We start from the raw sequence: 13,710 nt of genomic DNA, 5'->3' as shown, positions 1-13,710 counted from the left end.
TTCCTCATTTAAACGAACTTCCATCTCTATCTCGTTTCGCACAAATACACATAGGCCTCCATTCGATGCGTTCCTGCACGAAAAAAATCCTCTAAAGCCATTCAAAGCATACAGGCAAGTACGGTCGTTTTTCAGCCACGTTTCACCCAATATAATTATATCAATACGGTTCCCTAAACGCTGCAGCAACTCTTTTACACCATCAAACTTTGCAAGCTCATTTATTCCTCTTATATTTATTTGTAGTACTCTCAGGTACAAATCATCAGTTACTTTTTTATTTTTCACCCAGTCTTCAATACAATCATACTTTAAATTACGATACATGGACATTATATTTAGATATTAAGTAAGCTCAGCAGATAGATCGATCGTTGTTGTTCCGAAAGCGTTGCTGTCGTTTTTGTTGGGGTTCATTAATTTCAGTTGAGTTGAGCATCGATTCATCCAGTTGCCGCTTGGTGTGCGCGCGTTGTAATTTTTGTATATCCTGCATACATCGAATGGTTTCCACTTTCGACCCCTCGTGTGATTTTGCAAGTATGACTCCATTGCGCCCTGGCCATACGAATTTCAGGTCTGTTTGTTCTTGTACAGTGCGGACTTCCTTCAATAACTTCATTCCAAATGATGTCAGCTCATCACGGAGAATAATTCGGTTGCCACCGGTAGCATTGCGAGAAGGATCGATCGCCGAAGAAAGTAGCAGACCGTGACTTCTTTTCTTTAGAAATAACTCCTCTTTGTGTCTTTCATCAGCGAACACTACTTTAATCGGAGCAAACTTACCAACAGAATCTTTCTGCGGAATCCGTTTAGCTTCCAATACGGCGTCTTCGGGTAAGTCGCAATTTAGTGCAGAAGCGATATTCAAAACGGTTTGTTTGACCACCTCGTTAGGTTGTGGAGGAATGCCCATGATGACAGCGTGCTTCGACAGAGTGGCGCGGTTGATCCGGTCAAGTTCCATCTGCAAATCTGATACTGTTGTATTGACCGTGTCGTGTCCGTGCTGCAGTTCCTCCACGTCTTGTTTCAAGGATTTGTATTCAACTTTCATTGTCTTGATCTCGTCCAGCAATGCGTTCATCTTCGAGTCCAACTTTGTGTGTATATTTTGAACTTCCACAAGAACGTTTCGAATTTCTTCCCTGAGAGTGTTATCCGTTACAGTAGCGGGTTTGGTTGAACGCTGTGCGATTTCACTACACTCGAGCGAGCAAAAATAGTTTTTTAAACGCAGCGCCTCGACAGCTTTACCGAAGATTCCTTTACAAGCCAAATGCTCGCATTTACAGCAGTAACTGCATAAGATGATTCTATTTATATCTTTTTCTTGCTTTTGACATGAGAAACAGCGATAATCGCTATCAGACATCTTCAGTCAGAGGTGTTGTTGTCGCTTCTATGACGAATCGTGCGCCGATAAACAGATTGACAGGTCGATCTAATACTGCATAGAGCTAGAGTTTTTTTTTAGTACTTAAGCATTACGGGCGTTACATTTATGAGTGATGGTATCTGAACCGTAACGTTTGCTATTCAGGCTTTGATGCAGCTAGGCGGCACTGACCGAGCTAGAAAATAATTCAACGCACTTTTGTCTTACTTTTCCAGCAGGACCGTCTAAGATAATAGTGGCTCTAGCGGGGTACTCAGTCTTCTCCAGTTTTAGCACAAGTTTAGGCACCATTAGCATGTATTGCGACTACGAGACGTGGTTAAATACGGGAGTTAAAATTACCGACAAGAAACTCAACTATTTTTTTTATTATTATTATTATTATTATTATTATTATTATTATTATTATTATTATTATTATTATTATTATTATTATTATTATTATTATTATTATTATTATTATTATTATTATTATTATTATTATTATTATTATTATTATTATTATTATTATTATTATTATTATTATTATTATTATTATTATTATTATTATAATTATTATTATTATTATTATTATTATTATTATTATTATTATTATTATTATTATTATTATTATTACTATTATTATTATTATTATTATTATTATTATTATTATTATTATTATTATTATTATTATTATTATTATTATTATTATTATTATTATTATTATTATTATTATTATTATTATTATTATTATTATTATTATTATTATTATTATTATTATTTTTCTTATTATTACAAACCAACTAAATGGAAAAAAATTTGGCAGATTAATGTTTTTAGGGGTAATGAATAAGTCCATATTGTTTTGACACCCCTCCCTCTACTTAAAGAGGAGGCTTATACAAATGGAACTCAAATTTCTTCACAATTCAAGAACTAATCAAGTAAATGGAACCTAATTGCACATGTGGAGGTTTTTGGGAGCAAAAAATATTTTCATGGTAGATCGACACCGCCCCCCCCACTTCTGGATGGGAGGGCTCCAATATGAATCAAACACAAATTTCCATGGTGGTTTGACACTCCTCCGTAATCTGGATGGATCCCATACAAATTAAACAGATATTTCAATCAGGTTTTCACGGAAAACAGCCAAAAATGATCGAGACGATGCACAGGAGCCAGCACTCGACCCCAGATGCCATTTTAAAATTCAAGATGGAATATTACCGCTTTTAATATAGTTATACCTCGATTTTACGCAAATTTTCGTTTTTGAAATGTGCGTAGAAACGAATTGTGCGTAAAATCGAATCAAGATTTTTAATGTATTTTATAACCCAAAATTACGGAAATTAATTTGCAAATACATCTGGGGAGATATAAAATTATTATTATTATTATTATTATTATTATTATTATTATTATTATTATTATTATTATTATTATTATTATTATTATTATTATTATTATTATTATTGTTATTATTATTATTATTATTATTATTATTATTATTATTATTATTTTTATTATTATTATTATTATTTTTATTATTAATATTATTATTATTATTATTATTATTATTATCATTATTTTTATTATTATAATAATTATTATTATTATTATTATTATTATTATTATTAGTCTTATTATTATTATTATTATTATTATTATTATTATTATTATTATTATTATTATTATTATTATAATTATTACTATTATTATTATTATTACTATTATTATTATTATTATTATTATTATTATTATTATTATTATTATTATTATTATTATTATTATTATTATTATTATTATTATTATTATTATTATTATTATTATTATTCTTATTATTATTAGTATTATTATTATTATTATTATTATAGAATTTTGACACTTCTCAGCAGATTTGCTGGAAAATTTCACCTACCCCGGGCTATCTGTTATGCCAAAGGGGTTAGGCTCTGTGGATCTCATTAACCAGTTAACTTACATCCTAACGTCGTTTGCTTCGATGGATCAGTTATGATGATTCAGGAACCTTCGAACTGTGTTGCAGGTCCCAAGAATCACCGCTTTTTGGATGTTGGGTAGTTCTCTTCGCAGTTCCAACTCATCAAGAGAGCGCAGTAGAGTACAGGGAACTATTCCAGTGGCGGAGATAATAACTGGAACTATACGCACTTCCTCAAGTTGCCACATCTGCTTCAACTCCTCAGCCAAATCGTGGTACTTCGTTATCTTGGTTGAGAACGTCGACTGAAGATTACGATCTAACGGCACAGCGATATCAATGATGGTTACCCGTTTCATTCTTTTGTCGTAGACCACAATATCAGGGCGATTGGCACGTATGAGGACATCCGTTATGATCTCGCGATCCCAGTACAGTTTGATGCAGCTATTTTCCAAAACCGGGTCTGGCAGATATTTGTAGCAGGGCACATACTGGTTCACCAGATCGTGCTTCAGTGCAAGTTGTTGGTGCACAATCTTGGCAACCGCATTATGCCGACCGAGATAGGCTATCTCAGCTAACGCTTGACAGCCTGCGACGACGTGCTCGATCGACTCTCCTACTAAATTGCACTTACGACAGCGGTCTTCTATGTTTTCGTGCAATATATACCTGCGGTAGTTCTTCGTCGCAACGACCCTGTCCTGGATGGCTACCATGAAACTTTCTGTTTCCGAATAGAGCTCACCTCGCACCAGCCACGTATTTGATGCCACTTTATCAATCTGCGCTTGCTCTAACTGATGGGGGTGCGTCCCATGCAATTCCTTCTGCTTCCACGATGCGACCTTCTCTTCTACAGTTTTCAGGTCGCAGTTCAGCTGATATTCCTCCTGCGCCAGATGCAGGGCGCTGAATCCATGATCTGCTCGACAAACAGTGCGATAAATATCATGACGGTTCTGGCTCTCTCTGAAATATTGCCGCAACTGCTGGATCTGGGAAACGCATAGCGCTTGGATATCGGTGACACCAATTCCGCCTTCAATACGTGGCAAGGTGACTCTTTCGGTTGCTGATTTTGGGTGGTGCGAACGGTATTTGGTGAGCGACACTCGTAACGCTCGTTCTATCGCCTCCAAATCCGTTTTGGTCCACTTGACCACCCCGAAGCTGTATGTCAACAAGGGCACGGCAAACGTATTTATCGCCTTTATCTTGTTGCCGGCGGAGAGGAGCGAATTCAATATACTGTTGACACGATGCAAGAACCTACCCTGCAGCTCTTCCTTGATCACCGTGTGGTGAATACCTTTCAGTTGCAGGAATCCAAGGTACTTGTACGATTCACCTTCAACCATACATCGTATCTCCTCTCTCTCGTTGATGCGGAAACTGTCGGCGTCCACCACTTTACCTCGATGGAGGTTGAATAGTCGACATTTATCGATACCAAACTCCATACAAATATCGTTGCTGAACGTCGATACCAGCTGCAGTAGAAGTTGCAGTTTCTCTTTAGTTTCCGCAAACAGCTTCAGATCGTCCATGTAGAAAGTGTGGGTTACTGTTGTACTCGTTGTCCCACTTTTCAATTGGTAGCCAGAGCTGCATCGGTTGAGTGCTCTGCTAAGGGGGTTCATTGCAAGGCAAAACCAAAGCGGACTAAAGGTATCGCCTTGGAAAATCCCCCTTCTTATGCTGATAGTTCTGGACCGCAATACCGTTGCCCCGTCGGTAACGTGGAGCGACGTATTCCATCGTCCCATTGCGTGCTGCATCAACCTGATGACGCCATCGTCTATTTTATACAACTCAAGTACATTGATGAGGTACGGATGGGGTACCGAGTCGTATGCCTTCTTATAGTCGATGTACGCCATGCCAAGGTTTCTCTGTTTCCGGCTTGCCTGACCAACAATAACTGCATCAATGATGACTTGGTCTTTGCAGCCTTGCGTGTTTTTCCGGCAGCCTTTCTGTTCTTCGGTCATCACCTGGTTGGCGTCGCAATGGTCCTGTATTTTTCTTGTAATTACCGACGAGAGCACTTTGTACAAGCTTGACAAACAGGTTATTGGCCTGTACTTGGCTGGGTCAGCTGTATTACGGTCCTTGGGTAGAAGATAAGTTACCCCTTTAGTGATGAATTCAGGGAGCTCTTGGGGATCTCTCAGCACCCTGTTGAAACAATCCGCTATGCGCCCATGGACTGTGGAGAACTTTTTATACCAGAAATTGTGCACAAAATCAGGTCCTGGTGCTGCCCAGTTCCTGGTATACCGTGTAGCCTCACGAATATCCTGGGCGGAAACTGCTACAACGGGCATGCGTTCAATTCCACCACTGTACTCCTCTTCTTCTACCAACCACATCCCGTTGTTATTGTGTTGAGCGGGGTTCTCCCATAAATTGGCCCAAAACTGTGTTACTTCGCCAATCTCAGGGAGTCCCTCGCTGTAGTCCGGATTTCTGTTCTGAATGTGATTGTAGAACTCTCGTTCGTTAGTCCTGAACATCCGATTTTGTTCTTTCCGCTTCGAACATTCACTATAACGTCGCATCCGTTTAGCAAGAGCACTTAACCGCTGTACGTGGGTGTCGAGGATCTCTGTGAGGTTGGGTTCACTAAGATCACGGAGCTCTGCGGGCTTAACAATTTCAGCTACTTGACGAACCAGCCTTCTTGATCGGTTCCCCCTGGTGTATTGCGTTAACCGACCAATTTTTGCCCGTAGTGATGCAACTCGGGATTCCAATCGTCGCATCCATGCAGGCTTTTGTTTGCTGGGGCGAGTGCAACTTTCGTCGTTACCTTGGGGGTAGGTGCGCAATCCCAGCGTTCTCACGACGGCTACAGCTGCACAATACACCATGCACTGCAGTTCCTCTAGGTTCTGCACGACTTCCGAATACTGTGACAGAATATCCCGGTTAAGGATGCTTACTGCATTCGTCAGCCGGTAGGTATACTGAAGCTTTGGTATCCTGTGTCGGGATAAGGGATCCGTTCCCCGAAACTGTGTAACCGCCGCATCCATATGGAAAGCTAGTTCGTCTCGTAGCTGTTGTTCCAGGCTCACTGTTGGTTCTGGAGTAGCCAGCTCTTCTGCTGGCTCCTCTACTGGCATGTCTACGGTTAGATCCAGCCCAACAGAACTCCTTCTCGACATATCGCTCGATCTGTTCCCTGTACTCCAAAGTTCCCTCTGCACTTCCAGCTTGATTGTGTCCAACTCGGCGGCTGTGAGCATATTATTCGTCAGTATTGCTCGTCGTCGGGTGTACAGCTTGTTCCGATCAAGCTGGTTGGCATATCGTGGGAACCGCTCATTGAACATGTCCAGCATTCTAGACCTGCCAGACATATCCGTCTCCAATCTCGTGCAAACGTAGTGGCAACGAATCACGTACATGTTCATCTCTCTCGTCCACATGATCCGCTGCCGTGGGCGGCCTGCCAAAGTGAGCGACTGACGGCGGTCAGTTGCAGCATCGTTAGCAGGTGCAGCATTGCCTGGGTGATGTCTATCGCTGCCTTGTCTGTATTGCGTATAGTTTACGGGCTGAGCCCGTTGCCTGGAGGGCCGCTCTTGCACCTCGTCATCCTCCAGACGCTGGCCGCTCGCTCTGTCCCCCGTTCCAGGACCAGCTCCAGTAGGGGCTCCCTCCTCGGGCGATCGCATGGGTCTTCTTCTAGTGAATCGTGTCTCCATTGTGGGTGAACTTTTTGATCGGAAGCCTAACCGGTTGATGAGGTCTTGGGCTAAGGTACTTATGGCGGTACCACTTCGCTTGTCAGGACTGGTATTCGGATATTGTGGTATTTCTAGGAAACTCAACAGGGCCCACTGTTAGGTCTCGCCACATCCATAGACCATCCCCGCTGCTTGTCCGGGGTTGCTTATTCAAGTATTCGCAACTAATCATTATATCTAATGGCCGTGCCGTGATCCGCAACCTACGACCCGCTCGGTAGCTATTATTATTATTATTATTATTATTATTATTATTATTATTATTATTATTATTATTATTATTATTATTATTATTATTATTATTATTATTATTATTTTTATTATTATTATTATTATTATTATTATTATTATTATTATTATTATTATTATCATTATTATTATTATTATCATTATTATTATTATTATTATTATTATTATTATTATTATTATTTTTATTATTATTATTATTATTATTATTATTATTATTATTATTATCATTATTATTATTATTATTATTATTATTATTATTATTATTATTATTATTATTATTATTATTATTATTATTATTATTATTATTATTATTATTATTATTATGATTATTATTATTCTTATTATTATTATTATTATTATTATTATTATTATTATTATCTTTCGTTGTTTTGCTTTCGTCTCGATTAGACGCAAATTGTTTATCTCCGTTTGAGTTCGCAAAATAACAATACACGAGTTATCGTACGGGTGTTTTTTTGTCGATTAGTTCTTGTGTTGCGCGATAACAATAGCCTGTTGTATATCGGCAGAAACATCTGCACACTGGTAGGGGCAGGCTACTCCGCCAGTGATTCGATACGCAGCTGATATATCAGCAAGAATAATTCTCCCGCACCGCTGTTACCCCGCTAGCAGCACGGACCACCATACGATCGAGCGAGTGGAAGTCAACTACAAGTGGCATCTACAAGGTCGCGTGTAAGATACGGCCACTGTGTCACAACACGAAGCTGGATCGTCATTGTTTGTTCTGCGGAGACACTCGATTAATCCAACTATCAGCCGTGAGGTCGTGACTTAGACGTTCGGTGAAGTATTACATTTAGAATTTTTACTATAATTATCAATATTATTACTATGTTATAATATTATTATTAATATTATTATTGATATTATTATTATTGTTATTATTATTATTATTACTACAATTATTATTATTATTATTATTATTATTACTATTGTTATTAGTATTAGTATTACTGTCTTTTTTTTTATTTGATCCATTGTAGATTGAAAAATTGTTTTTAAAATTTAATATCAACTTCTTGAACCCCGGAGTATTTTGTTCACGAACTCTTCATCGTAACCATTTAAATCGGCCGCTTCATGGATCTTCTTCCTTTTTGCTTCCAAATCATCTTTCTCCATCGGTATGCTGTATAACCGATGTGCCATCGAATGAAACGCGGCTTGTTTTTGGAAGCCGTAATGATTAGAGTCGCATGTGATGTACCGGACGGTTGACGTCGGTTTTCGGTAAATGCTGAACTTTACGGAATTGTCCTCTTTCCTGGTAATAGTTAAGTCCAGAAAAGGGAGTTTTCCTTCCGACTCTTTCTCCACCGTGAACTTTATTGAACAATGTTTGGAGTTCAACAACTCAAGTGTTTGTGCTAAATATCGTTCTTTCACAGTGACAAAAATATCGTAAAATAATATAAATAGAACTTACCTCTAATCGTAAAGAAGTTCTGATTCATGTAAACCTCTGCCACGGTAAGGTAGGCCTCGACGTGGTTTGGTGGGACTCGGTAGGGTTCCAGGTGTCTTCGTAAACTGCAGAGGGCGTCAGTGACAGGGACGTTTGGAAAAAGTGAATAACAAACAAACCACACTAATATTCCACCTCGTCGCAACTCCAAGCCCTTGAATTTTTCCACCAAATCAACGGAATTATTCACATTTTTCCCGTGAATCACCGGGTACCGTTTCATTTCGTCAACTAGCCATTCTGCCATTTTCTCTGTCGGTGTGCAAATATTGGAGGAGATAGGCCTCATTGCCACCGGATTTTTGTGGATCTTCGGGAGGCAATATAATGAAGCCACTTTCGAGTTCGGAACATAAAACTTTCTCTCAAGTTGGGGGGAACTACCATCAAATGGGCTACTAGACTCCTCGATTAAGTTGTTGAGTGGATCTTTTGGTTTGCCGTTTTTGAATTGACTCTCCTGGTATGGACCGGATTTAATAATGTCTAAAACTCTGGCCTTATAATCCTTCTTGTCCATAAGCACCACGGCGTTGCCCTTATCGGCGAGGGAATAAACTACATCACGATCTCTTAATTGTCGTAGCACGCTATCGGTATTCGGAACTGATGGTTTGAAATATTTTCTCTTATTTGATGCTTTCACAATAGAACGCGTAACATCACCGCGAAGGGCGGATTTAGACGGAAAATTATTGTACTGAATGACACTTTCAATATTGTTCACAATATCTGCTACCGGGGCACACTTGGGGGAAACGGCAAAATTCAACCCCTTGTTAAGAAGATTGTGTTCAACTGTAGTCAATTGAGCAGACGAGAGATTCACCACGAAATTATCAATGATTCTCGGCACACTTGCTACTTTTTTCTGTTTTTGTGTATTCGCCAATGCACGTAGCTTTTTACGATGTGTTAGCTTTGTACTTCTCACCCGCTTCGATAGGTTACAATTTATTCTGTCCATCACTGATTGCCAGCAGCCTGTTCTCTTGGCATCACAACCGAAAACAATACACTCCACTGCTGTGTGGTATTCTTCTTGCTTTAACAGATGCAAGTGGAGCGAGTACAACTCCTCTTAAACCACTGATAATAGCTGAAGTTTACATCTGATTTCTTCTTTTTCGCACTTTTCACTGCTTTTGCACTTGCTGCACTAATAGTTGATGATTTGATGTGGATAAATTTTGTAATGAGACCCTCCCTTCTACAACATGACAAAAACTGTATGTCTAGAAGCAATTTTCTTTTCTTAATCATCAGTCGGCCATAAAGGCTGAAACACTTCGAGGATGTAGCCTTAATATCACTCATTTTTCGATTTAGTGCTAACGTAAGAACTATATTGATCACATAAAAACGCGACGCGCTAACGGACACAACACTTATTGCTCTTACAAACGAAAATGGACAACAAAAAATTACCTTTTAAGTCGACCGGTTTCGGTCCCCGTGTGGACCATCTACTGAACAATGCCCAACTGATGACATAGAGAAAATTACACAGCTTCATACTGGTACAGTACACGTCGGAAAGGGGGTGGTGTTAAATTATCTTCTGTTTCGTCAATTGGAATAAGGAAGAAGTTATTGGGGCATCATCTTCGTTCATCAGTGGCTTTTCAGCAGTCCCGATGAACATAGATTCCCAAGCGTTCAAATGTGAAGGTTTTCTGACAAATTTTTGCCTTTCTCCTAGAAAGTTATAGCAATCACTCAAAAAACCAAAGGTATAAAAGTGCTACAAAGGGTCGAATCTCGTATATCAATCGACTTGGTTCGACGAGCTGAGCATTTTCTGTATGTGTGTGTGTGTGTGTGTGTATATATGTGTGTGTGTGTGTGTATGCATGTCACGGTGTCCCAATCTCACTCAATTACTAATTGCAAATGAAAGGTCTAGTTGCCCCATAAGACCCTATTGAATTTCATTGCAATCGGATTTTTAGTTTCGAGGTTATGTATCAAAATGTGAAAATCACAAAACTTAATTATCTCAGAAACTACACAACCGGTTTGAACAAAATTGGTATCAAAAGAACAGGCTTGTTTTTTTTTTAACCATTTGTAAAATAATTTTATAAAAATCGGACATGCGGTTCAAAAGTTATGTAAAGAAACGTGTTTCAGACACTGTTTAAACTCACTCACTTTTCTCAGAGACGGCTGGACCGATTTTCACAAAATTAGTGTCATATGGAAGGTCTTGTTGCCCCATAAGACCCTATTGAATTTTATAGTTATTGGATTTTAACATTGTCCGTTATGTATAATAATGTAAAATCAGGCTTTGAAAAGAAACATGCATGAACGCACCCACTTTTCACAGAGATGGATGGACCGATTTTCACAAATTAAGTTGCAATAGAAAGGTCTACTTACCTGCTAAGACCCAATTCAATTTTTTTATAATCGGACTGTAACTTTGTCTGTTGTGTATCAAAATGTAAAAGTTATCAAACTCCATTATCTCAGAAACTGCACAACCGATTTGAACAAAATAGGTATCAAATGAACGGACTGTCTTCAAAACCCCTAAATAACGAATTTCATGGTGATTGAACATGTAGTTCGAAGGTTATGAAATGAAACGTGTTCAGAAAACTTTTTTAAATTCACTCGTTTTGCCAAAGATGGCATGACTGATTTCAACAATCTTAGTTTTAAATTGAAGGTTCAGTTGCTGTGTTGGTACCCATTACATTTGATTATAATACTGGTTGACAAAATCGATAAAAATGCTGCGCAATAGTTGCCCTATAAAGAAAAAGATTCACAGGAAAAGCTATAGTTTCTATTTTTTTGCCTTTTTCCTAGAAAGGTATAGCAATCACTGAAAAAACTAAAGGTATTAAAGTGCTCCAGAGGGCCGAATGTCATATATAACTCGACTAAGTTCGACGAGCTGAGCATTTTCTGTATGTATGTATTGTATGAAGATTGAACTTGTGGTTCAGAAGTTATGGAAAGAAACGTGTTCTGGAGACTATTTAATCTAACTCATGTTTCTCAGAGATGGCTGGACCGATTTTCATAAAATCAGAGTCATATGGATGTTCTTGTTGCCCCATTAAACCCTATCGAATTTTTTTGCAAACAGATTATTACTTTGCCTGTTATGTTAAAAAAGGTGAAATCCAGCTATGAAAAGAAACATATACCGAAGACAACATGAACTCACTCACTTTTCTCAGAGATGGTTGAACCGATTTACACAAAATTAGTGTCAAATGAAAGGTCTAGCTGCCTCATGACACCCTATTGAATTTTACTGTAATCGGGCTGTAACTTCGTCTGTAATGTATCGAAATGTGAAAATCACGAAACTTCATTACCTTAGAAACTACACAACCGATTTGAACAATATTTGTATCAGATGAACAGGCTAGTTAAGGGTTAACTGATGAATTATGATTGAACACGTAGTTCCCTTTTCATTTGATTATAATCGAACTTTAGCAACCGTTATGTATTAAATTGTCAAAACAAAGAAAGTCTATCGTCTCAAAGATTACACGACTTATTTGAACATAACTATTGTCATACAAACGAGTCATCTCTCAAACTTACAAACTCAAACAAACTTACAAATAACATACTTCATAACAATTTGATATGTGGTTCAAAAGTTTTGGAAAAAAAAGAAATTCAAAGACCATTCAAAACAATACCTGCTTTGATCAATATATATGGCCTCGACATGAACTAAATGTGGTAACGTACTATTTGAACGTTCCCGGTATCGCTCGTGATTAAATTGTTCGAAATTAAGAGTCATTTTTTTTATTTCGCTATTTCTTAAGCACTAACATTACGTCAAATTTCATATTTTATACTTCAATTACAACATCAATATTTTGGAACCCAAAGAGTGAATATACCTTTATTGGATTTAAGCAGTGATGTAAATCTATTTTTACAAATAATAAGTTTGAATGAGAAAGGCTTAGTCTGACCGCTAGGTGGATTAATTCAGGTTTTCATTGTTGCGTTATCCCAGTCTATCACATGATTGTTCTCCTTAGAATGGACGGCCACGCTGGATTCGTTGGATCTATCGTTGTCAACAGCGTTTTTATGTTCTTTTAATCGGACTTTAAATTTCCTGCGGGTTTGGCCAATATATATTGCAAGGCAACTTTTACATGGGATCTCGTAGATGCCCGACAATTCGTCACTCTCATTTGATGGGAGAAACTAAACTTGTCCGTTTTTTATGTGAGCAATTAAAAAACTTTACGTATTGCAACTTTTTGTTTTAAATCTGATTGAACCGATTGTTTGTATGCAACACATACACTTTATTTTCAATTAATGTTTTTTCATGATAAACACTTTTTAAATAGCAGGAAAGGCAAGTAGCAATGTAGACACATATAGACACAATCAGCAAAGATTACGTTAAACTCAAAGTTCAATGAGGGCAGTTTGAACACAATTTTGAAAAAGAGCGGGTAGGCTGACCACAGTCGCCCCGCTAATCAAAGTCACCCCAGTTTACGGTACCTAAAATAAATTACTTTCGACGTTGGCTAATTCGTTTTATGAAACACAATTTTACTTTTTGTCGATTTTACATTGTTTAACACAGATTAGGAATATCACAAACTATGTGTGGCATCGTCATTGAATTATATGTACAAACATTTACAGGTTGGAAAATAATAGACATATTTTTGCCTTTCTCTTAAAAAGGTATAGCAATCACTGCAATAACTAAAGGTATTAAAGTGCCGAATATCGTATATCACTCGACTCAGTTCGATGAGCTGAGCATTTTCTGCATGTGTGAGTATGTGTGTGTAATGCTCTCCCAATCTGACTCGATTTCCTCAGAGATGGCTGGACCGATTTTCATGAAATTACAGTAACTGTT

General features: G+C 38.0%; 1 protein-coding gene across 1 annotated transcript in view; it reads right to left on the bottom strand.

The window, feature by feature from the left end:
- Positions 1–8,377: 8,377 nt before the first annotated feature.
- The window catches only part of LOC129717015 (GATA zinc finger domain-containing protein 14-like), a gene marked incomplete at its 5' end in the record, with an annotated part of 7,919 nt that continues 2,586 nt past the window's right edge, over positions 8,378–13,710 (bottom strand). The window contains 3 exons of the mRNA XM_055666863.1: positions 8,378–8,745; positions 8,793–8,896; positions 8,951–9,606. Coding sequence (XP_055522838.1) covers positions 8,378–8,745; positions 8,793–8,896; positions 8,951–9,606 — 1,128 coding nt within the window. The remainder of the gene's footprint in view (positions 8,746–8,792; positions 8,897–8,950; positions 9,607–13,710) is intronic.

Source organism: Wyeomyia smithii, chromosome 1, assembly GCF_029784165.1.
Source record: "Wyeomyia smithii strain HCP4-BCI-WySm-NY-G18 chromosome 1, ASM2978416v1, whole genome shotgun sequence".
In the NCBI taxonomy this organism is placed as follows: Eukaryota; Metazoa; Arthropoda; class Insecta; order Diptera; family Culicidae; genus Wyeomyia; species Wyeomyia smithii.
Note: the sequence above shows the minus strand (reverse complement) of the source record. Positions and strands in the feature narration are given on the sequence as shown.